The 25,582-nt window shown below is 46.4% G+C and overlaps 1 protein-coding gene across 2 annotated transcripts in view; it reads right to left on the bottom strand.

Moving 5' to 3' along the window:
* The window catches only part of IRS1 (insulin receptor substrate 1), a 64,577-nt gene extending 55,968 nt beyond the window's left edge, over positions 1-8,609 (bottom strand). For both annotated transcript variants that reach the window (XR_012373976.1, XM_025890644.2), the window contains exon 1: positions 3,807-8,609. Coding sequence is in view for 1 of the 2 variants with exons in the window: in XM_025890644.2 (XP_025746429.1) it covers positions 3,828-7,529 (3,702 nt within the window). In the remaining variant the exon portion in view is untranslated. The remainder of the gene's footprint in view (positions 1-3,806) is intronic.
* Between the last annotated feature and the right edge of the window lie 16,973 nt (positions 8,610-25,582).

Genomic DNA, 25,582 nt, shown 5'->3' with positions numbered 1-25,582 from the left:
ATAAGGCTGAGCGCATTAACATCCTCTGGGAGGGGAGTAGGAGGGGGCGCGTATTTGGCTCAGTTCCACAGGCACTAGAGGGAAGAGGTGGAGGGAGAGAGTTGGGAGGGCTTGGTGGCCCTGACGCCCAGCCCCGGGGGCCACCGCTGAACCCAGGACCCAGCCGGAGGCCCCCGGCCCCCTCCCCATCCCCCCGACCCGAGGCCCCACCCCGCGCCCTCGGCAGCACGGCAGATACTCGCGCAGATTGGCTCTCGCCGGAGCCAATCAGGGCCCGTCCGCTCCGCCCACTCAGAGCCAGACCTGCACCGAGAGGCCGAGGCTCACCAGCCTCCGCGGACCACGCGGCGGGGCGGGGAAGGGGCCAGGCAGCCCGGCGCCTCCAGGCGACCGGAGGTGGGCGGGGTGGGAGATTTGTGAGGGCGGCCTCAGCCCCGCTGCAGATTCCCCAACCCCCGGCTAAAGGGGCTTGGAAGAGGGAGGGGAGCAAAGTGCCAAATAAATAGGGAGGAATGCAGGAAGCGGAGGTGACCCGGGAAACGGGAAAGTGCCAGAGCTGAGACGGTATGCGCCAGACAAAAAAGGCCACACAGGGAGGGGAAGGGAAGGGAGGAGGAGGGAGAGGGGAGAGGTAGTCCTGGAGGTACGGAGTCCTTGAAATCACAACAAGGAAATGGAGTGAAAGGAAGAGAAATGCCCCCCTTTTGGGGGGGGGGGCATAACAAAATGACAAAAAAATAAATAAAGGGAATTTAAACGGAGCGGCTTGGGTCTGTGCCTTTGCCAAAGCCTGCTCTATCTGCCGGAGCTGCCGTTTCAAAACAAAAAACAAATCTGAGGTAAGAGCTGCTTAAAGATAACTGGGCTGCTGTGTCCTTTCTGTCTCTTGGGCTCTCAGTCCACTCTCTGCAGAGAGGAGGCCACAAGGACTGCGAAATTGTGAAATGGAGAAAAAGAGAAAAAAAGACAAGGCCAGAAACATGAAATAAGAGGTGGGAAACAAAGGGAATGGGAGAAGGGGATGCTGGAAAACAAGAACTCAGAATCAGACCGAAGTTAGAGGAGGCACAGGTGGACAAAAATTGGTAACTGGACGTGAGGTCATTCAGAAGGACAGCCACCAGTCCTGAGCACCTGAGCTGCGTCACAGATGTTCTCCTTTAACAGTCAGTGAAAAATATTAGACAAGCCTCGATGTTTAAAATGAGTTAGGAGAAAGCACACCCCCCTTCTAGCTCCCCCCCCCATTCCTTTCCCGTTTCAGGTTTTACCTGAGCCATGCACAAGAGAGGCAAAGATAACAATTGCTGAGGAAGTTAGGAAAAGGATGTTTTCACAACCAAATACTCATTCCTAGGAAAAGCTGTTTGCCAAGGAAGGTCGGATTTTTTGTTTCAGGTAATTGACGATCAAATCACATCTTTAAACTCAACAGGGCAAAGGCAAGGGAGAATTCAGGATGGAAGGGTGTCAAGTAGCATTTGGTGCCTCATTTAAAACACACTACAAACACCTCTCATCTCTCCATTTACAGCTTACAAAATACACACTGTAGAATTTTTCTGGCATGGGGCTGTCCAGGCACGGTGTATTGCTTACTCCAAGATTATTAGGGATATGATTATAAGTTTATTCCAGAATATTACATTCTCCCTAATAAAGCTAAGAATAGAAGATCGTTTTGCTTTAGTTTTTAATGTACCCTCCACATAAAGAGGACTTTATTTTAAAGCTCCTTTAAGAGAGGAAAACTCTATTTGGTCATCAGTTTCTTTCAGAGCAAAATATTATTTCTTCTCTCTATAAAAAGAAACCTGTTCAAACTAGGAAAACAGGTGAGGAAAATTTATTGTTTCTTGGCTTTCGTCTTCTCTAAAATGAAAATTTTGGCTCTGCTGGGTTTGTTTCCTACAAATCCTCACTACTTTATAAATGAAACATTTTGCAACATAAATGGTTAAAGCATTAAAGGGATTCAGATTCCTAAAAAAGTCATTTTTTTTATCATCTAAAAATAACCAAAGTTTTTAACTTCTGATGTTGATAAATATAATTAAATCTCTTCTAGTCAATCACGAAAATAAACACTGAACTGCTAATGAAATAATGCTTTCTATATCATCTCACCGAAAATCTGAGTCTGAATGTGTACCTATATGTTGTTCTAGAAAACAGCAACATGGTATGGGTCAAATATTAGAAGCTGGTTAGAATCAAGGAGACTGAGACCACATAATAAATACCTACCAAGAGGAACCCAATGCACAATTTCTTATCAACGGACACATATTTAAAAGCTCATTCTATGAAGCATACTTCAAAAAGACTATCACAAGATAATCAGTTTGTCAGAATAAAGTGTTTCCAAATGCTGGAAACTTCTGCACTGCCAACTCATCACATTATTTGCAGACTATACTCTCTTCTTCCCACAATTATGACCACCAGAAAATAGGCTTACAGAATGAAGGACAGGCAAATTTTCTATTACAAATGTTTTTCATTTTCAATAGAGCCTCAGCCACAGAAGACGTAAAGCCAACTTTCAACATGTACTTAGGTGTCTATTCCTGCACTTAAGGCAAACAATAAATGCTCTAAAGATGGAAAAGTACTCCTAGCCTTTATGCAAAACAAAACCAAAGCTCGGCATTTCCCTAACATAATACTCCTTTTCAACGTAAAAATGTTAAGTAATTTTACAGAAGATGTACAGTAGCCCCCAAATGATCTGTGTGATGTCTCCCTGCAGGCCTTTGCAAGAACAGACAACTGTAAGGCAGACACGCTGGGATGAACTTCCATAACTCTTCACTAATAATGGGTCCCAGACACATGCAGACTTTACTGCAGACCCCGTGCAAAAGCAGAGGTGGTGGGTCAGTGTGTGAATAATATTTCACAGATCCTGGGGCGCCTGGGTGGCTCAGTCGGTTAAGCATCTGCCTTCCGCTCAGGTCATGATCACAGACAGGGTCCTGGGATGGAGAGCCCCACATCAAGAGCCCCACATGGGGCTCCCTGCCCAGCGGGGTCCTGCTTCTCCATCTCTCTCTGCTGCTCCCCCTGCCTGTGCTCTCCTGCTCTCTGTCAAATAAATAAAATCATTAAAAAAAAAAAAAATCACAAATCCTGGTTCAGGAGCAAAAAGACAATGTCACCCATAATTACTTTCTACAGAGAGTCATAAATAGGCAGGTATTTCTCCCTAAGTATGTCAGCCTAAACAAGCTCTTACTCCTGAATCTTTTTAGGGCAGCAAGAATAAAAACTGATGTTTCCACTGCTATTTATGTTGCCTCGGTACTGTGAAATCACAGAATTCAAGTACACAGAGCAACTTGATAAGATCACCCTTAAGAGCTCCAAGAAACTATCTGAGATGAAGGGTTTGGACCAGCCCCTGTGCTAACAAATATTTTTGTAGAGCTGTTCCTTCTAGGGACTGACCTAAATATATAGTCAAAAGAAAACTTCAGTAAGGAGAACAAGGTTCTTATGTATGAACTTCACAAGCCTCAGAACTGGTATAGGGTATATATTTTGAAAATACTACAGTAAGTACTTCACTTGGGGGCCTCAAATGAAAGGCCTCCTGGGCCGAGGCTCCAACAGGTTTACTGATAGTCAGCCAAGTGTCCTGGTGGGGGGAGCCCCCTGTGTGCCCTCCCCTCCCCCATACTGTGAAAGCACTGCCTAAGGAAGCAGTGGGAAGGAGTGGAAAGGGGCCCAGGCAAAGAGGAAGAGAATTCCAGCACAAGGTTAAAAGCAGTTTTGTCTTCTGACCTTGTCACCATGAAACGCACCTGCTGTGATGTCCAGTTGAGCTACTGGAGGTCCTCTGGCTGCTTCTGGAAACTGATGCTGGCATAGGCGCTTAAATCCTCGCTGGAGCGGCTGCTTGAGCGGCTCTCCCTGCTGCCCAGAGGCTGATGAGGGGGCGGGGGTGAGGGCGGTTGAGGGGGGCGCTCCTGAGGGCGCTGTTTGAAGTCCTTGACCAAATCCAGGTCTATGTAGTTAAGCCCATTCTCCAAACCCCCAGCAGCCCCGCACACTTGGGCCGGCTCCTTGGGGGCTCCCCCGAGCTCCCCAGGCCTCAGCCACACATTCTCAAAGGAAGCAGAACTGTGGCGTTTCATATCCTCCGTGCTGCTGCTACCAGCACCGCTGCCCCCTACAGCAGCCCCCCCTCCAAAGGGCACCGCGTTGCCCGCCCGGGTGGCACTCGGTGTGGAGGAGAAGGTCTCAGAGCTATGCCGCCTCCGGCACCCTTGTGGGTCCGCACGGATCACTTTGGCACTCTGCGTGCGGTTGGGACTGAGGTTCACCCGGGTGAAGGCGCTCATGCCCCCAGGTCCCTGGGGGCCCCCCAGCAGGGAAGAGCGGGCCACCAGCTCCCCTGCTTTTTGAGGCGCGGTGGGAGAAGCAGAGGCTGCAGAAGATGAGGAGGGAGCAGCCGCCGTGGCCCCTGGAAGGCTGGCCTCCTCCACAACAATGCCTGTCCGCATGTCGGCATAGCTGACGGGGGCAACTGGTGAGGTGTCCACGTAGCCCTGCCCAGGACAACCCATCTGCATGGTCATGTAGTCCCCCCGGCTGCTGGGCACTGCCCGGGTAGGCCTGCACATGCTAGCAGCCCCGGGTGGTGCAGGGCCCGCGCTGCCGGGCTGGACCCCAGCGCTCTCCTGCCAGGTCGCCCTCCGGCCTGGCCCCAGGTCCATGTTCATGTATTCCTCGGTGCCAGTCTCGTCCTCTCGGGGAGCTGGCTGGAGCTGGGATGGGCACCTGACAGAAGGTGAGCTGCAGGAAGCCACGGGACCAGATAAGTAAGCTGGCTGATCACTCCCAAATTCAATATTCACATATTCGCCGGGGCTCTTGGGCTCTGGGGGGCGCAGCAGGGGCGGGAGCTGCTGTTGTTCCCGGACCCGAGGTAAGGTGCTGGCCTTGGGGTCCCCCAGGGACAGCCTCGTGGGCCGAGCCAGGCGGCTGTGGGTCTGGGCAGCTGTGTCCACCTTTCGAGGCAGATGGGGCTGCAGGACCTGATGGTGGACATGTGGGAGGCCAGGATCCGGCCTCACCCCACAGTATCCCCCGCCCAGGCTGTCGCTGCTGGTGGACGAGGAGGAATCTTCCGCTGTTGTAGCATAGAGAAGGCGGCCAGAGCTGGAGGAAAGGCGGAGGTGCCGAGCACCCTCCTCCAGCTCCCCAGGCCGCTGGGTGTGCTTAAAGGACCTTGGCAATGAGTAGTAGGAGAGAACTGGCTTGTGCTGGGGGTCCTCCGGGCCGTAGTAGCAGTCGGAGGGGCTGCTGGTGTTGGAGTCCCCCACTGGCGACATGTTCATGTAGTCACCAGTACAAGACAAGAGCTTGCCACTCCCGCTCTCCATGGGCAGTTTGGGATGCGGCAGGGCATGAGTGTGGTGGCCCCCGACCCCATTTGTCCACAGCTTGCCGTAGCAGCTCCCAGAAGGGGCAGCGCTGCTGCTGGGTCCGCCTCCGGTGTCCGGGGAGCAGCTGCTGCTTGGGGACATCATCATGTAGCCATTGGGGTCCACTCTCTGGGGATGGCGTCTGATAGGGTTGATGATCTGCTGCGGCGCCGACACGCTCTTGGGGCTCATGGGCATATAGTCGCCACTGCCCTTTCGGCTGCTGGGCACTGGCGCCACTCCTGGGGACATGGGCATGTAGCCATCATCCGTGTGGAGAGTGGAGGAGTCTGGGCGGTGGTGGCCCCCACGCCTGTCCAAAGGGTGCATTTCCAGGCCCTCCTCAGGGTAGGAGTGGGTGGGCACGAAGGCAGAGTGCCGGTAGCCAGGCAGCCGGCCTCCACTGCCACCTCCTGGCGGGTAGGCAGGCATCATCATCTCTGTGTATTCCTCAATGGACGCCACAGACGACTGGGATGGGGTCTTCTGGTGGGAAATGGTAGGGGATGTGCCCGCGGAGTGAGTCCGCTTGCGGAACCGATTATCCAGATCTGCAGCACTGGCTGCTTCATCCCCAGCCAGGGCTGGGCTCGTGCCCAAGCCAGCACCTGGGACGCAGCGGTGACCGTTGCCACCCCGAGGTAAAATGTAGTGACCATTGGGGGCGGTGAGGGTGGAGGACCCTTTGCCTCCCATGCAGATGTAGTTGCTCAGCTCCTCCTCACCGCGGGCCGGTGGCGTGTGGCCCAGGGAATCCGGGGTGACACTGCGGAAGGAACTTCGGAAATCGCAAGGGCTGGAGCCGTACTCATCGGAGGAGATGAAGCCGCCATCGCTGGGGGAACCCGACACAGAAGCACTAGACCGCCGCGGGAAGAGACAGTCCGAGGTGGAGCCGTGGCCGCTGGTGCTGCTGGACGACAGGCTGACCGGGCTGGTGGCGGAAGGCGAGCAGCGGGAGGAAGGCATGGGAATGGAGCGGCTGTGGTTGAGAGGGGGGTGCAGCCGGGAGCTGCCGCGATGCCGGTGGGCGTGGGTCCTGTTGGTGCTGGGACTCACGGGGCTGCCGTCCACCGAGGCCGGGCGGGACATGGTGCCTTCGCCGTCGCTGGACGCGCGCACACGGAAAGAGCCCTGCTTGCCGCCCACCATGCTGGCCGGTGAGGTGGCGGTGATGCTCTCAGTCCGCGAGCGGCGCGTCAGCCCCACCTGGCTGGGCGGGGGGTTGTTGAGGTGGTGCCTGCGCAGGGGAACGCTGATGGGGTTGGAGCAGTTGGAGGAGGACTGGCTCTTACTTCGAGGCCGGAACTCATCGCTCATGGCCCGCATGGCCTCCAGGATGGTCTCGTGCATGTTCTGGGCCACCACAGAGTCATCCACCTGCATCCAGAACTCCCCAGGTCCTGTCACTGCGGAACGGCCCACTTCGATGAAGAAGAAGTTCTCTGAGTGGCCGCAGCGTCTGATGTTCATCAGCTGCAGCACCACGGCCGCCGCCTCCGAGTTCAGCTTCACGAAGCTGATGGTCTTGCTGGTCAGGCAGAGACGGTAGATGCCAATCAGGTTCTTTGTCTGACCCAGGCCCTTGGGTTTCAGGATCACCTGCCAGACCTCCTTGAACGCAGGTCCTGGGGGCACGTCCCCGTAGCTCAAGTCCTCCCCAGCCTCCCCAAGGCCAGAGCTGCCGCTGCAGCTGCCCCCGCCGCCTCCTGCCCCGGGGGCCGCGGCCCCGTCGTGGTGGCCCTTGGCCCGGTTGTGCAGCTGCAGGAGGGCCTGGTACCAGCTGTCCTGCTCGGCCTCGCTGTCCGCCGCGATGGCAAAGTGCTCGTCCCGGGTGTAAAGGGCCACCAGGTGCTTGTTCTTGGAGTCCGCCCGCTTGTTGATGTTGAAGCAGCTCTCGAGGGGGATCGAGCGTTTGGGGGCGCTCGACTTGTGCCGCCACTTCTTCTCGTTCTCGTAGTACTCGAGGCGCGCCGGGCCCCCCGCCTCGCTGGCCGCCCGCAGCACGAAGAAGCGCTTGTGCATGCTCTTGGGTTTGCGCAGGTAGCCCACCTTGCGCACGTCCGAGAAGCCGTCGGTCTCCGGAGGGCTCGCCATGCTGCCGCCGCCACCGCCGCCGAAGAGAGGGAGGCGCCGAAAAACAACCGGGTGGGGGGCGGAGGCTCCTCGCCGCGGCCCCGCACATGCAAACAGGGCTGGAGACTGCCTAACCCCCGACTCCGAAAACCACGCCGCCCCCCGCACCGGGGAGGAGCAGCCGAACGGGGACGCCGCTGCTGCGCCCAGGAGATGGCCTCGGCCGGAGTTTACGGGCGTTTCATGCCCCGGGGGGGAGGCAGTGCGTCCAGGGTGAGTGAAGCCCGGATCCTCCGAGAGCCAAGTCTCCTCGCAGCCGCCGCGGCCAGAAAGGGGCGAAGATGCATCTCTCGCCGCCCCGGCTGGAGTCTGGCGCAGGCGGGCGGCGGCGGCGGCGGCCGGGGGGTCCCCACGTTGCCCCTCCAGGCGCGCGCGCCTTCCCTCCTGAGTTCCCCTCTGGAAGTAGCGATTCCCGAGGCAAATTAAATATCCTTGGGCAGGGGGAGGCGAGCTGCCAAGTCCCAACGTTGCACGGGGTTCTCCCTCCTCCTCCTCCTTCGCCTCCTCCTCCGCCTCCTCCCACCCCCCAACCGCCCCGCCGCCACCAGCCGCCCAAATACCAGCTCAATCGCAGAGACCGCGGCGCTGCGGCTGTTGCTGCTGCTGCTGCTGCTGCTGCTGCTGCTGTTGCTGCCGCCGTCCGCGGACCGGTCCGCTGCAGCCCCCATTCGGGCCCATCTCGGCGGGCGGAGAAAGTGCCTTCTCCACGCAAAACGCTACTGGGCAGCCGAGGGAGCTGGGGACGCGCCGGAGGGACAGGCTCATCCCTGCCCCTCGCTCCAGTCGGCAGGGGAGGAGGGGGGGGGGAACGAGGGCGGGAGGCAAAGAGGGAGGTTTGGGAAGGAGTCGGGGAAGACGCCTCTTCCCCGGGAGGCGCTGCCTCTGCAGTTACTTCTCCCCTCCTCCCTCCTCCTCCTCGGAGAGTTGCCGAGAGCCCCAACCAAAACAAGCGGCGGCGTCTGGCTCTGTGCGCCGGCCCCCGCCGACCGCGCCGCCGTCTCACTCGGAGGAGAAAAACACGTGACGGAGCCTCCGCGCTCCGCAGCCCGGCCGCCGCCGCCGCCGCCGCCGCCGCCGGGAGGCTCCCGCCCGGGTCTCTACATTCCCGGCCGAGCCCGCCCCGCGCCCGCCCCTCTCCGCCCCCCGGCCGTGCCGCAGCGGCGCCCGCGCTGGGCCCCGGCGCAGCGCTCGGGCAGCGCCCCTGCGCGGCCGCCCGCCCCGGCGCAGAGCCGGCCTCCGCGCGCGCCACCCGGGGCGCCCCCGGCCCGCAGGAATCCCCGCCGCGGGTGCGGGCGTGTGTGTTTGGGTGGCTACCCAAAAGCACGAGGGGAGTCTGGGAAAACGGCGGCGGGGGGGCGAGCTCGGGAAGACGCAGGAGTGAGGGTGGGGGGCGGCGGGGGGGCACTGCGGGGCCCTGAGTGGGAGGGTCCGGGGAGGAGGGGGCGCGGGAGCTGGGCTAGATCTTACCTAACAGGTAAGACCGACCCCTAGAGAGGGAGGTTTCCAGTCAAGCCTTTTTCTCCCAGAAAATATAAAACCTAGATTTCAGTTTCAGGGTGATAGGCCACAGTGCGGAAATCTGTATTTTTATAAGGTCTACCAAGGGACTTCTGGGCCAGCCTTCCACGTTGGAATCCCCGAAATCACTGCAGGGAGGTACCTCGAAGGCATAGAAGTGCGCCCAAGGGCATATATTGGGGGATTCTGATCACTCCGAAATGAAAAGAGGGATCCCGGTAGAGTGTCCTCTGTCCGGCGCTGTGGGGCTAGCTGCTGATCAATTAGGGAGAAAATGTAAATATCTCGCCCCACCCCCATCCTTCCTAGGGAAGGGGCAGGGATCCACAAGGCTTGGTGAGAAAACGAGATGCCCCTTATCATATTCCGGAATCTACCTGTGTTTTTTAAAAGATGATAGGGACCTGCAGAGGGTTCATAACGCCAAAACCCTACTGCGTAAATATTGGCTTCAGTGTTTGTTTCACGCACAGCTTCCACACCCTTGAACCACCCCATACAATTTTTACCCTTGACCACAAGGATAATCGGGAGAAAACAAGGATCGTGCCAGCTCGACGCTATGGGAAAATGGGTGCTTCACGAGTAGAACAGGCCAGCACCCTGGATCTACTTGAACAGACTCTTACAGTCACCTTGGGGTATCAGTCTCACTACAAGCAAACGCTTCCCGAAGTTTTTATTGTTTTGTTTTGTTTTGTTTTTTAAGCTGACCTATAAGCAAGCAGTGTGTCCCTTGCTTGCCCAGTTGGCAGTAAGGATCTTACGAAGATGACGTTTGTCATTTGGTGTACTGCTATCTTATTTATCCACCCCATTCCTGGCCGGTTTGGGGTTTCCGCCCCCTCTCCAGCCGGGGACCGTCCTTCGCCTCCAGCGCTCAGGCACTGCGGGATGCTCGCGGGCAAAGGCGGCAGTGGAAGTGCTGGGCATGCTCCGTGGCCGGGCCCGCTGGGCCGCGGAGGAGCGCGCCTGGGCCTAAAGCGGGGGTGAGGGGCGGGGACTGTTTCTTGGGCAAGCTGCCGATTGGTAGGGCTGCCTGTCTTTCAAGCCTTGCATTGCAGGAGGGGAGGTGGGAACAGAGGGTGAGGGTACCAAGGTAGGTTGCAAAGCGTAGTAAAAAAATAAAATAAAAGAGAAGAACCATAGGCGCCATTCAGTGGCGTGTGGTACGTGAATTGGGGGACCCGGCATCTGCGGAAGCCTGGGAGCTCATTTCTCCTCTTACCTTCAGGTTCCCCAACATCATGCGGGCTCATCTAAACCTGGTTAATCTATCATTTGTGTACACACTGTTGAATTGAGAGCCCGCCCTTCTCTCCCTCTGACAGCTTGGTGATGGGGGGCACACGTGCCCACTACTGCAAAGCTATAAATAGCAGATATTTGGAGCTGGTAAGGAGGCAGTAACAACAGTGACTGAGATTCTGGGAGCGCAGCTTGCTTTATGGGGAGCAGGGGAGGGGGGAAGCGGAGCAGGGAACACTGAAGTTAGTAGTAAAGTGTAATTGTGTGGGGTTTTACCCTTGGCAAGAAAAAAGTCGGATAAAAGGGTTGTTTGTTAGTAACAACGTAATCTAAGGCCAAAGGGCTTCTTACAGGTTTGATGGTTAGCGCGGAGGGGAGTGGAGGATATTTCACATTTTGTAGGAAAACAACCCAAATCCATAGACTTTCACTTTTCAAATGATCCTCTCCTTCCCCGCCCTCCCCCCAAAAGCTAAAGGGAATATACCTCTATGGAAAATAAAATACTCTTGCTAAAAGAAGGCAGGAAGATCGATTTAATTTTCAAATATTCTACAATAACCTTCACAGAAAGGTTTGGATTTTAATCATATAAAACAAATTACTACATAATTATATAAAAGCTTTTTTTAATGTTTCAGTGGGAAAGGATTTATGCCTTAAAAATTCAATTTCAGTGGCTAAAATGTTCTATAGAAATCATGGAATAAGCCAGATCGCTGCGACAAATTCTGTTCAGACCAGTGGGTTTCAGGCGGAGGGTAATTGCTGATCATGGGATGTTACTACCATCTCTTCCTACATGCTGATGTTTTACTACCAACGTTAGAGGTGGTTAATATTTATTCTAATTATACTATAGTAAGTTCATTTGTTCTTCACTTTTTTTATTAATGGGCTGAGATAACTCTGGAAATGCACATTTGGTTCATACAAGATATAGACTAGAAAGAGATGCTGTTGTGGAATCTGAAGTAATTTGGAGCAGGTACAAGTATTATCCTGTCACCGTACGCTAAATTAGTCATGTGGCATACTGTAATGAAATACACTGTATGAAACATTCAGTCTTAGCTGATAATGCACAGAAACCAAAAAGCAACCTATTACCAAATGTATTGCTCAATGCTGCCATCTATAGGATAGTTAGAGATGATTTGTGTAATAGACTAAAGTTCATTTTAAAACTAAAACAGAGCTGAAATGGTTCATGGGCACACTGGGACAGTTATGATATTCACAAATGCAGTTATGATTCCAGGAGCTAAGACTTCGTATTCCATGGGTGCACTGTGTAATGCTATCAGGGACATTATACAAACTTTATAAATTATTACATATATCCTTAAAGTGATCTCTAACTAGAAACTTATTTTGGTTATTAATTAATCTGTTATAAATTAAACATTTTACATATTGTCAACATAGAGAAGTGTAAGCTACTGTCAAAAATAACAGGAAGGTACAACTAAGAATTTGACAATTAGAAAGTATTTCTAATATCAAAACATGTTCTACTTAGGATAAATAGCTTATACCTGGAGGAGCTGTTTAAATATTGTCACCTCTAAGATTTGGGCAATTTAGAATGACGCTTGAAGGGAAATAAAAACTTGCCAATTTTCTCATTGTAATGTCTATTTTTTATTTTAAGATAGCTTCATGGTAACAAATATTTGAATGCCTACTCTGTAAGGCGGTATAAAATATATAAAAGAGATAGCTTATAGCTTTAATGGCATAATAAGAGATACAAAATACGGATGAATGAAACCCAAAGTAGTGTGTGTGTGTGTGTGTGTGTGTGTGTGTGTGCGCGCGTGTGTGTGTGTTAAATGTGGAATAAAGGGTATTTACTGAGAGCAGGTAGAGATCATGGCAGATGAAATAACTAAAGAAATCTTTGTGGAGGAGAGAAGCTTTAAGCTTGAACTTGAAGGGTGGCTATCACTCAGATAAGTGATAGGCAATTTTTTTTTCCCATTCTAGTGCTGTGGAGCACCTCCTTTGTCAGGCATGAAGCTGGGTGCTTAAGATTTAGACTCCTGACATACGATCCTGCCCACAAGAAGCTTACAGTAAAGGTGGGAAACAAATGAATACAGTTACAGAGCACTGTGATCTCTCGTAAAAAACAGTAGACACAGCACAAATGAGATCCCACAATGCCCTATTACCTTCTGATTTAAAAGTCATCAATCACAAACAATATGATTTGGGAGCCTGGAGATGCCCCTCCCCTTAATAACCTTGTTCTCTCTCTCTCTCTTTTAAGATTTTATTTATTTATTTATTTATTTATTTATTTATTTATTTATTTGAGAGAGAGAGAGAGCTCGCAAGTGGAGGAAGGGGCAGAGGGAGAGACTCCTCAAGCAGACTCCCAGCAGAGCGTGGAGCCCAGCTCAGGGCTTGATCCCACAACCCACGAGATCATAGCCTGGGCCAAAACCAAGAGTAGGCTGCTTAACCCACTGAGCCACCCAGGTGCCACAACCTGTTCTCTCTTGTAATTAAAATCTCTCATCCTTTCAGATTTAAAAAAAAAATGTGAAGTAGGGAAATTGGAAGTGAGATAGAAAGTCACATTGGGCTTGAGAATCTGCTAGATCGATGCTTCTCAAACCTGAGAATGTTACTAAAGTGCAGGTTCTGATTCAGGTCTAGGGCAGACTGCTGTCCTACATGTCTGACACATTCCCAAGGATACTGATTCTTCTGGGTACATGTGGGCATCACCTTTTCTCTAGCACAGTTTCAGCTGACTGATGATTGTCGAAAGGCACCATAATATGCTGCTGGGAAATGCAAGCAGAGTACTTACATTTCAGTATTCTAGACATTCCAAGAGAACAACAGCAATAACGATTCTACTTAACTGAGGTGTTATTGCATTGGGGCTTCTCTCTTTTCATTCACTGGTATCAAATCTTTCTGACAAGTGTGAAGAGTTATTATGTCTCTTAAGCACTTATGTGAGTGTTTTCCAAGGTGTGATTAAAAATGTAGAGTTCTGGCTACATCCAAGTCCTACTGAATCACAATCTTTTACAGAACGCTGGACCCCCACCATCTGCATTTCAAGAAACATTCCAAGAGAGTCTTATTTACACTAAAATTTAAGAATCAGTGGCTTAGGTACAAAGGGAAATGTTTAATTAAATATCTTGGGAACAGGTGAATGTACAGCCTTAACCAGTAAACAAAAGTCTCTACCGTGGAGTAGGCAGTGACCCAGGCCTGGTAAGTCTCTGAGTCTTTGGGAAAAATCAATTACAGGCAGTCAGCCAGTAAAAAACAAGTTCTGCTCTGGTCTTGATTTCATCCTCCCTCTATCCTAGAGAACTCAGAGAAGATAAACTCACTGTGAACTAACACGGGATTTTAGAAAGGCATTAACACCCTCAGCAGACAATTTCAAAGGTTTTGCTGTTTTGGGTATAAACAAAGCATCAAATAAACAGATGACTGAGGTTGGAGGAGAGGGAGAAGGTGAAAACTCTATGTCACTCTTTAGTTCTTCCATTTCAGAAATTTTGTTGATTGGTGATTGTTTAGGTTAGTCCCTAATCACTGACACCTATCTAAAAGACTTGCTTTGTCTTTTTAAAAATTTTATTGATTTAATGTATTCTCATTTTCTACATTGCTTGGTAAGGACTGGAGGTTTGCCAGTCAATATTTCGTCTTAGATAATGCTACCAACTCTTTTGGTCACTTAATCCAAGGAAGGAACCCCCAGCTGTTTCTTGTATTGAAAGAGACATCTGTGGTATCTAGAAAAGCATATGCCTAGAAGGATTTATAGACTTTACAACACCTCTTACTGGTTTTGCCCCATTGTTCATCTTAAAGTTGTCTTTTTGGTGCCCTCAGTCTAAAATTTGATAACCAAAAAATGTCTTCAAAATAATTCTGCAACTTTACTTGTTTTTTAATAAGAATTTCCATAATGACGAAGTTGCAATGCCTTTTATTTAGTAGTCAGGGTCTGGAGGTAAAATAATTTGGTTTTCCTAACAAAGAATCCCCGGGCCTCCCATGGCCCCTTACTTTTCTCCCACCAACCCCCCTTAATGGCAAGATTAATAATCATATCTTTTGTTTCCCTCCTCCTCCTCCTCCTCCTCCTCCTTCTTTTTCTCCTTCTTCTTCTTCTTTTTGAAGTAATTCCTCAAACTGAGGATGGCTCATGATTTCAAGGTCCTTTACTTAAAAACAAATACAGGGATGCCTGGGTGGCTCAGTCGGTTAAGCATCTGCCTTCAGTTCAGGTCATGATCCCGGGGTCCTGGGATAGAGCCCCTCATCGGGCTCCCTGCTCAGCGGGGAGTCTGCTTCTCCCTCTCCCCTCCTCCCCCTGCTCTCTCTCTCTCAAATAAATAAATAAAATCTTAAAAAAAAACCACACACACACAACTACACAACTGATTAGAAGCTTAGGAATATGTGTGTACTAGGAACATGTGAGTTAATTTGAACTCAAGACATTTGTAATTACATCAATACCTCTGGTGTTGCCTGGTGTGGCTCTACACGTGGGCAGAGGGTCAGCCACATCCGAATCACCTGGGTGCTTGCTAAATGTGCAGCTTTTTCTATCCCACCCTGACTCTACAAAATCGGATGCTGTCTAGGTTAATGTGTACTTCCTCCATTGAGCTTTCCGTGTGCTAAGATTTGAAAATGACTCATCAGCTTATACCTAAAACCATATATTTTAAATGAAAATATTATATGAAATACATAAGGACTGACCTTTGGTCAATAGTTTTATTCTGAAATACTCTACTGCAGTGACTTAAAAAAATTTTTTTGGTAAGGATTTATTTATTCATTAGAGAGAGAGAGCAGGGGAGAGAGAGAGAGAAATCTAAACAAACTTCAGGCTGAGCACAGAGCCCGACATGGAGCTCAATCCCACAATGCCAAGATCACGACCCCAGCCGAAACCAAGAGTTGGCCATCTAACGGACTGCACCACCCAGGTGCCCCGTGACTTAAAAACTTTTGACCATGACCCCTGGTTAAAAATATTTACAAATGCGTTGTACATCAAGCCCTGTACAAATGCAGGCAAGCAACTGAAATACAACCTACCCTTACGCCTTGCAGTGCACTCGGATCTTTTTACTCTTATCTCTCTCCTTCTCATGCTCTTCTTTTAATGCTTGCTAAGACCCACTAAATTAGTTTCCGAGCACATTAAGGTGTCATGATCTGCAGTTCGGCTCACTACATGAGTATTTCTGAATCCAAAAGCAAAACAATCACCACCTCTAGTTCCTTGGTTGTGCTAACCATCAAGTCTCTTAAGGAGGAAATGCACACCGTACTTCCAATGGATTCTAGTTCATTTAAATTATACTATTTTTAGTACGAACCAAATATGATTTTTCCACTACTTTTTTCTTAAGCTGAAGCCAATCTGTACCTGCTAAGCAATGAAATCTGCTACACTCAAATTTTCCATGTATTTTCACAACGGAAATCTAAATACAGGTAAAAGGCAAATTAAGAACACAAAGTAATTCAATTACTATTTTCTTGAATATTACAAATGTTAATTATCATTTCCCAATTTTATTCTCTTGTAATATTGAGTTAATGTCATTTACCTTGCACTGTGTATAAAGTATTTGGGGGAGAGAGGTGAAGTAGACATAAATGCATGTAAAATATATTCATATAAATTTATATTTTATTTTCCACCAGTGTTTGGATTGAGGTTACAAAGGAACGAGACTGTCCTTTTTTGTAAAGGAGATGTATTTAAAAATGAATTACTTATTAGTAATTTAAATTAGTATTATCGACATTAATTTCATTAAACTAGTTAAAATGTTAAATGCCATTTTGTACCCAACTTACCAAACATAAATTTCTCCAAGTACTAGGAAATTCCATTTTGAAGGGCTAATTTTCATTCATTCACTCAACAAATATTTATTGAACATTTACTATCTGTCAGTCGCTATTTCGAGTGCTTGAGATACTGCACAAAAAAAGCAGATAGTTATCTGCTCTCAAGGAACTTATATTCTAGTAAGGGAAGACAAATGACCATAAAACTAAACATCCTAAATGATTAGAACATCTAATATGTTAGAAGGTGATAAGTGCCATGGGAAAAAAAATTAAATCAAGATTAGGAGGTTTGGGAGTGCTGGTGGTAGTAGAGGGTTGCAATTATAAGTAGATGGTCCAACCAGGTACGTATCATTCAAGAAGGTAACATTAAGACCCAACAAAGGTGAGCTAATAGCTAACTGGAAAATGGTGAAGTGTTTACGCAGAGGAAGTAGCCAGTGCAAAGGGCCCAAGTTAGGAACATGCTTTGGCACATTCAAGGAAACGGTGAGGAAGGAAGAGTTGCTGAGGCCAAACAGGGGAAGGGAGAATAGGAAGAAGAGAGATTCAAGACAGCACAGTAGATGACATCATAAAAGATCATGTGGGTCATTTTAAGGACTTTGGTTTTTATGCTGAAGGAGATGGAAGCCACTGGAGGGTGTTTCACAGAGCATTGGCAAAATCTGACTTATATTTCAAAGACCCATTCTTCTGGTTCTGTTGGGAACAGACTTTCAGGGGAGAGGGGACAGGAATGAAGGCAGAGGTGGGGAGACCTATTAAATGGCTATTGCAGAAATCTAATCAAGAGGTGGAAATCCAGCTGGCAGTGGAGATGGAAGGAAGTGGTCAAATTCTGAATATATTTTGAAGGTGGAGTCAGCAGGATTTGCAGGTAGTTTGGATGTGACATGAGACAAAAAGTTCTTTTTAATCTGTGCTACCAGAAAGGTAAAGTTTCCATGAGTTGAGGTAGTGTGTCAGTTTTCTATTTAGTGGGTTAACAAACCACTCCAAAGGAAGTCTCTTAAAATGTCAACCATTTCATTATGCTCTAGGATTCTGTAGGTCAGGAATTCAGCCAGGGCTCTGTGTGGATGGCTGCCTCTGTTCCATGATGTCTAGGACCCTGGATGAGATGGAATGACTAGTTGGGGGCAAACTGAATGGCTGGAGCCTGGAATCATCTGAAAGTGTCTTCACTCCTATGTCAGGCACTTGGATTGGGCTGACTGAAAGTCTAGGTCAGTCAGAGTCCTTACACCTGCTCTCAACATGTGGTTAGAGCTTCTCTCAGCATGAAGGCTAAATTCCAAAGGATCAAGGCTGCAGATGGAGCACCCCAAGAGCAAACATGCAGAGAGGGGTGTTCCAAGAGAACCAGGCAGAAGTTGTGTAGCCTTTTATGACCTCATCTCAGAGATCATAGAGCCTCACTTCTGTATGTACTCGGTTAGTCGAAGCAGTCACCAACCCCTGCCAGATTAAAGGGGAGGGAACCTGGACCATATTTCTTCCTGGGAGGAATAACAAAGAATTTTTAGCCATTTTTTTTTGAGTACCACAGATTAGATGACTGTGGGTAAACAGGTACAGGGATGATGGGAAGATTAGGAAGATTCAGTTCCTGATTGAAGAGAATGTTGATTTTGGGATGCTTGTTGAACCCATAAGTGGAGATATCAAGTAGGCATTTGTATATATAAAGTTGCCGTTGAAAAGACTGGTCTGGGCAGAAGATGTAAATGTGAAGGTTGTCAGCATATGTGGAATTGAAAGCCCATGACACTGGACAAGACCATCAAGAGACAGAAAGTAGAGAACAGAATAGTGCAGAGGAACCAGCAAAGGAGATTGAGAAAAGCAACTACTACGGTTGTTCTCTTTAAGGAGAAGGGAAGGTACTGTATCAGGGAGAAGAAACTATTGAGTCAATTGCTGCTGATGGTCCAATCAGAGTAAACCTTGGAACTGGCACAGGCTTTAGCCTTATTGTGTTTGTGTTAGATATGAGACCAATCAGCATTGATCTCAGGTGCACACAACATGCTTGGGGTATGATTTGATTCTTCAGGGAAATCACTAGCGTTCAACCCATTCCTCACATGTACATAGTACAGTAAATGTATATAATAAAATCTGTAGGCTTACATGGATAATTATGGCAACACATTTCATATTTCCTAAATAACTCTAACTTGAAAAATTGCCATGAGGATAAAGGTATTGGTATCTTTATCTAATATAACATCAAACATTGATGTTATATTAGATAATTCTCAACAAGGACTTTTACATTCTTATCCTTGAAACCTAGACTTCTAGACATTTCTTAAAATTCATACAGGAGGGAAGGCAGAAGGGTGATGAGGGAGAGAGAGCCATAGAAAAAATTTCCAAGAGAATATGTCCTAATTTTTTTTACCAAACTTTTAAATAATATTTTTAGATGAAAGCTTATTTCTAGAAATTTACTTCTAGATTAATCCAATTTTACTGATTAAAAAATTTCCCAAACAAATGATAGCTCTCCCCTTTATCTTGAATTACTGTTAAAGATTAATGGAAAGTAATGCAGTGCATCCAAAAGGCAAATATTAATACTAGCACTTAATTTTAAGCTGGAAAAATAAGAAATAAAATCTTATGTAAAATAAATCAATACCAACAATATAATTATGTAAGATAAAAATGACTGTGTCATCGATAGGCACACAATTTACCAGAGTAGAAACCATACCTCTTAGAATCTTTATAGAACTACAAAATATACTTAAACACAGTTTTGTGAATTGTGAGACTTTATTATGATTTTAGTTCTGCAATTTTCCCACCATAATATAAAAGTAAAAATAAAGAAAATCCATGTAATTTGTTATATGTCCACTGTGAATGACAGTTGACCCATCCTGCCTCTACCCAGTGATGATCTGCTGACTTCCCCACGTGACCGTGCTTATGCAGACATTTGCACAGATGACCATGCTTCCCACAAAATTGCTTGCTCTCTTTCTGTTTGGACAAGGTTGATCATGGTTTCTTTGTTGGTTACTGAGAGTATTTAAAAATTAACAAAACAAAAATATTTTCTTTTCTCTCTCAACAGCTTCTTCACTTTCTCTATTCCCTTTTCCTCCTCCTATCACATTTCAATGGACTTTGAAACAGTGCACTATGTGGTAGTTCAGGACCACGGAGAGCGTGACCAAGGGGGCGCTTCCAAAATACCCTAGGTGGGAGAAGAGATGATTCTGGAATTGTTGCTGGACATCTTTCACTTAAAGGACATTATTATAAAGAATAACGGTGAAATTCAGACTCCCTGATATTTAGGAGGAATGATTTCTCTGGACGTTCTACCAGTTTTCTAAACGTCTCATTTGAATTCCATCTAAGGAGAAGATACCAAAAGTATGGATAGCCAGAGGTTGCCAGTGTAAAACATCTTTTGAAGTTTCATGTTTATACTTTGCTTCATTTTCATATTTCTGACAGTTATGAGACCCACCAGCCTACCATTGAAGAAAATTAAATCATACAGGGATTCACAGAGTTGTAATTGAATAGTTAGAGCCATGTGTGCAGGGTCTGCTCCCAGGTCTCTAGAACTGCTCTAGAACCTGCAGCTCATCTTTCAATTCTGTGAAACTACTTAGAATCCATTCAGTTATTATCCTCCCCTGTCTTTTAATTTTCCTTAATCTAGTTTCACTTGAGTTTTCTTACTTGCAACTGGTATGTCCTACTAATGCAGATAGGTAAGACTTAGATAGGCCAATGAGAAAAAGGATAATTCTAGGCTAGGAGCAAAGAAGATTACAGGAAAGGAGGTAGGAATGTAGCTTGGGGTTTTCTGGGATAGTGAGAAAATTGGTTTAAGAATACTGAGTGTTTTTTAAATAGCTTCTTTATACTAAACCAAGTAGGAGTATGAGTTCTTTCAGCCTCTTCAGAAGGCAGTTGAACAAGAGCTTTCCAAGTTTCAAATGCATATACCATTTGATCCAGCAATTCCACTTCTAGAAATGAATTCTAAAAAATAAATATATAAGGATATTCATCAAAATGTTCTTTTGTCATAGAAAATAACTGAAAACAACATACATGTCCATCAGTAGAAAATTTGTTAAATTTACATATTGAAATACCACATCGCTGTTGAAGATAATTCAGTAGATCTCTAAGTGCCATTACGGAATCATCCTTACAGGGAGAAAAAAAAAAAAGGTAAGATGCAAACTGTATAATAAATGCTATCATGTATTTTTTTAAAAAAGAGCACATGTATTTTTCATACAGAAAAATTCTGGAAGGGCAAATAAGAAATCTTAGCATGGTTTTCTCTGGAAGAAGGAATTTTTATCCCATGTTCAAGCAATCTAAGATTGCTTGCTTGTCTTTGAAACAACATTCACATTTTACTACTTGAATTAAACTACTATCACTAAATATAACAAGGGTAGAGCAATGAATTTTAATGATATAGAATGGTTATCGCTTGCTTAGGAATTTCTATGTAGACATTGTTTCAAGCCCATTAATATATTATCTCATTCGATCCTCACAGCAACCTTATGAAGAAGAAAATATTTCCTCAAACTGCACTTGAGGCTGCTGCAGATTAAGGGGGCAGGAGCTCTGAGAGGCATCATGCCATGATTCCAAACTCTGGCTCCAAAGCCCTTGTGTTTATTCTTCTTTTTGCCACCCTGAACTGCCTCTGACTTTGTTGTTGTACCCCTGAGGACTTATTTCTGCGGATAAAAACTAAGTCTCCAGGGTGCCTGGGTGGCTCAGTGGGTTAAACGGCTGCACTCTGCTCAGTTTGTGATCCTGGGGTCCTGGGATTGAGCCCTGCGTTGGGCTTCCCTGCTCAGCAAGGAGTCTACTTCTCCCTCTGCGACCCCCGCTCATGCGCGCTCTCTCTCAAATAAATAAATAAAATATCTTTAAAAAAAAAAAAACCCTAAATCTCCCTGCAGTCTATCAATGATATCCAATAAGTTTTCTCTTCATAATGGCTAATGAAACAAATCACTAAATAAACTTTTCCTTCTGTACCAGGTGCTTAGATGTGGTGTAGAGATTTTCTTAAACTGACAGCCAAGGTATACACCACCTCATAAATTTTATTAGAGAGCAATATATAATAATGGTGTCTCTCTCCAGCAGTGGACGACGTTCGATTGTTTAATCAGGATAATGATGAAGTTGGACTTTCATATTGAATAGATTGCTCTTGTAGTTTTGAAGGATAGGTTTAGAAGAGAGGAGATTGGAGGCACAGAGGTAGTTGACATGGAAATTTCTTGGGCATCTACCCAGCATTAAGTTTTTCCATCTTTTGCCAAGAACATCCTCATATTCCATAGGTCAATTCATAGAATGACTATTAGTTTAGATCTCATATCTGGACTGCCTTGGGTCAACTGGGCTCTGCCACTTACCATCACTGTAAATGTTGACAATTCATTCAATCTCTCTCATGTTTCAAGTATCAATAACATGGGAATAAAATAGTATTTCACTGAATCATTGTGAGGTTTTAAGCAGATAGAGCTTATATTATGAGTGCTCAGTAAATATGTAATCACCAGCACTATTATTATTGTCCTCAACCATGTGTTTTGAATGGGATTAGTCCCACCACTCCTCATCTCCCCCCGCCCTTCAATCCACACCCTATCACAACACAGAGCCTACCATAGAGTGGTGAGGATCACAGAAATCCTGTCCCTAAAAAAGGGGCAAGACTTTGTCAGTTTGACACGCTTAACTTACTTCATTTTTCTCAAATATCACTGGACACATTTTATACTTATTTATTCTCAAAAAGTAGAGAATGTGTGTGGTTTGTTCACTGCTGTCTTTGGGTGAGCAATAAAGAAAGCTGGCTCGGGCACCTGGGTGGCTCAGTCGTTAAGCGTCTGCCTTCCGCTAAGGTCATGATCCCAGGTTCTTGGGATCGAGCCCCGCATCCGGCTCCCTGCTCCGCGGGAAGCCTGCTTCTCCCTCTCCTTCTCCCCTTGCTTGTGTTCCCTCTCTTGCTGTTTCTCTCTCTGTCAAATTAATAAATAAAATCTTTAAAAAAGAAAAGAGAAAAGAAAAGAAAGGTGGCTTAAGAAAGGATTCCTGGCAGGGGGCTATATGAACAATGGTGGGAACATCATGAAGAAACACGGGCATTCCATGTGGACTGGAGTAAGGAGAACATGTGGCCGGTCTATAAATGAGAACATGCGTGGAAAGTATTTAGCACCCGTTAACCGTCATGATAGCCATGATAAGAAGTGGCAACTACCAAGTCTTCGAGAAGAGTGTCCTCTTCATTCGAGAATTGTTCAGGACATTTAGTGTCATGTCCTTGTTGTATACCAGGCACTTGATAATTGTAGAACAGAATGCCATTACATAACCTTGAGGCCCACAGAAAGGACTGTGAATGCAGATTGAAGAGTTTGGGGGCTTATTTCATTCATAAAGAAGAGCACTGGGTATGAAAAACAGGCGAAGTGACATGAGCAGACCCAGGAAATAGAATAAAGTGGGCGGGGGTAGGCTAGTAATGAGTCCATTTCAACAGACCTAATGAGATCATGCGGGTCAGGGTTTGGTCTGTGGTGGTAGAAATGAAGAGGAAGGAACAGATATAGAAAAAATCCAGAGGTGGAGACAATGGGTTTTGAAAACAGATTGGATGTCTGGGACAATTGCGAGAGAAGTCAAAGATGACTGGAATTTTAATACCGAGTGATTATGAGGCTGGTGGGACATCTGATCACTTTTTTTTTCTCAGAGATGAAAGATTCTATTACTCATAGAAAAGGCAGGATCCAGAAGTCAACAGGTTTGTACCAGTTCCCTAGCCCCCCAAGTCCACCAGGGGAACACAGGTGGTTGAGATGGAGGGGGGGTTGGGATAGGAGAAGAGCCCAGACCCCCAGCCCAGCAAGCAGTCCACAAGCTACCCTTCCACCCTTGCTGTCCCCTGGAGTGGGCAGTTAGGGCAGTCCTGCTGTGTGCACATTGACCTCTGTGGTTGCCTGTGTGACCAGCTACAGGAACTGCTCAGCATCAGCAACTGGAGAAGCCTGCAGGCTGACCACTCAGAATTTTTCGAGACTTCTTCCTGCCGGTGGCAGATGCCCTCCCAACACCATTCTTTTAAAGTGCATGCATTGGATTACTTGTTAGGTAATACTAGCTTGAATTTATTTTCTTTTCTTGGCCCAAACTCAACCAAATTAATTTTTTCTTCCCACGATCCTTATTCATGAACTCTAATTGTTAGTTACTTCGAGGGCATTGGTTGTCTTCATGTAATTTCCCGTCAGTAATTATGTGACAAATTAATTTCTGCAGTGGGCACAGTTGAAATTATTTTTCTAATTTCTAAAATCACATTTCATCATGAACAATTTCCTAGAATCTGACTTCTGGAATCCCACTTCTCATCCAGTTTGGGGATTCTCTTTTCTAAAATAAAGATCTGCATATCTGTATACAGTTACTATACATTTGATCCAAGCTTTAAAAAGGCATTGGGTATTTTCCTTTTTAATTCCTCTAGGTAACACAGAACTCTTGTGGAAATTTTTATATTGTATTAATCAAAGCATATCAAGGTTAATTGATTCCAAGACCATGAATTTTACCTACATAATAGAAAGCAAAAGTAAAAATTAGAACTTGCAATTTCTACTCCACTCCATTAATTCCAGTTGAAGTTATTTCTGCCAAGTGTGTTCTGTGGAAGAAAAAGCTTATTTGAAGATGCGTCACTCTATCTGTCCCTCTTTTTTATCCCAGTTGCTCAACAAATGGAAGCCTGAGTTTTCCATAAGTTCTTCAAAGTATAATTTTCAGGATTCTGGCAACCAAAGGTTAATTTTTATGTCTCTCTAAGTAATATTCATGGGTTCTTCAGACATTAAAATAAAAGGTCAATCCTTTGGGGTGAGGGGAATAGAAAATAAAAGAGGCTATTTATAGTTTTAAGTTCTTTTTATAAATTGCTCCTGCTCTGTGTCTCTAGTTCGTGAGGGGATGCTGATGGCTTATCTATTAGTGTGCAGGTGGGGTGCCCTTTGTCAATGCGCCTGGCTTCAGCTAGGAGGTGAATTCGATAGCATTATGCTGACTTGCAGGCTACAAAGCCTCTGATGAAGGGTCATCACCTCTGGTGCCTGATTTTATGTCTGTGGACTTCTTAAGTTAGTATTTCTAAAGATATTACAGGGCCATCTTGCTGACTTAGAGGAGGCAGTGACAAATTTAATGTTACTTCACCTCTGCAAGGGTGAATTCAAAACCCATCACTGTGTCCAGGACCCTAATAGAATATTTGAATATTCTGAACTGCAAGGCTGGTTGTGTTAACTAGAATAGCATGGAAATGATGGGAAAAGACAAGCTGTGAAAGAAATTATCAGTTTATCTTCTGGAGAAGGTTACCTTGGAGGCCAAAAATTTCTTTTGTCTAGCAATGGGTGGAATGCTTTAAGAAGCAGCTTATTTATAGTCTCAGCTAAGTGATGAATAATCTCTTAAACTGGGCCTCACACCCAGGTTATGTTGTCGACAGGGTATGAACACCAGATAGAAAACACAGGTCTACTGCCTTTTCCTGATCTCAATGTTTTTAAAAGACAACTTGCATTTTGGTTCATTTTTCACTGAAACAAAATAACAATTTACGTTTCAATTGTGGTTTTCCCTAGACACACTAAAATGTGTAGTTCATTGAACGTGTCAGTCTATCAGCATTTTCTGCAGCTGATGTTTCCAGTGTCTAAAATGGTGTGACTCTAACACTTTCATGATACTATTTTTGTCCTGGATAAGAGTGCATAATGAGTTATATACTCCTTATAAATGTTTACTTCCCGAATTTAAGAGCAGGTGAGGTCAACAGTCGTATTATTTGACAATGGGCTCATTTGATCAATGTCATCAAATAATTTTCTAAGAGCTAAAAATTAGTCAAATTACTGGCTTACCTGAAATGCCTAGTGGGTTAAAGTAAGTGATTGTTTGGTTCAGCCACAGACAGTGTGCCTCGTTGACAGTGTTCTAATTAATATATTATAATAGTCAATCAAGAATTACTTCCTGGGCACCAATCAGGTACATTACACTGTTATTCAGTAGGGAGCCAAGAGGAAATAACCCACTAAGACATTAGCTAAATGAGGACGTATATTGAGCAACCATAAACTGCAAACTAATGAGGTGGACATTTGTCATTATGAAGTATCAACCTGTAACTTTGGAATTGAATGACCTAAAAGCACAGACGTGTTCTGGATCACCCAACCAAGCAGGGATCCAAAGGATCTCTTTAAATCAGAGCTGTCTCTGCCTGGGAGAATAGAGAAGATATAGTTGTGTGGGCT

This window comes from Callorhinus ursinus, unplaced genomic scaffold, assembly GCF_003265705.2.
Source record: "Callorhinus ursinus isolate GAN/ISIS: 27379988/994484 unplaced genomic scaffold, GSC_fseal_2.0 scaffold2, whole genome shotgun sequence".
Taxonomy (NCBI): Eukaryota; Metazoa; Chordata; class Mammalia; order Carnivora; family Otariidae; genus Callorhinus; species Callorhinus ursinus.
This window is presented reverse-complemented; position numbering and strand designations above follow the sequence as displayed.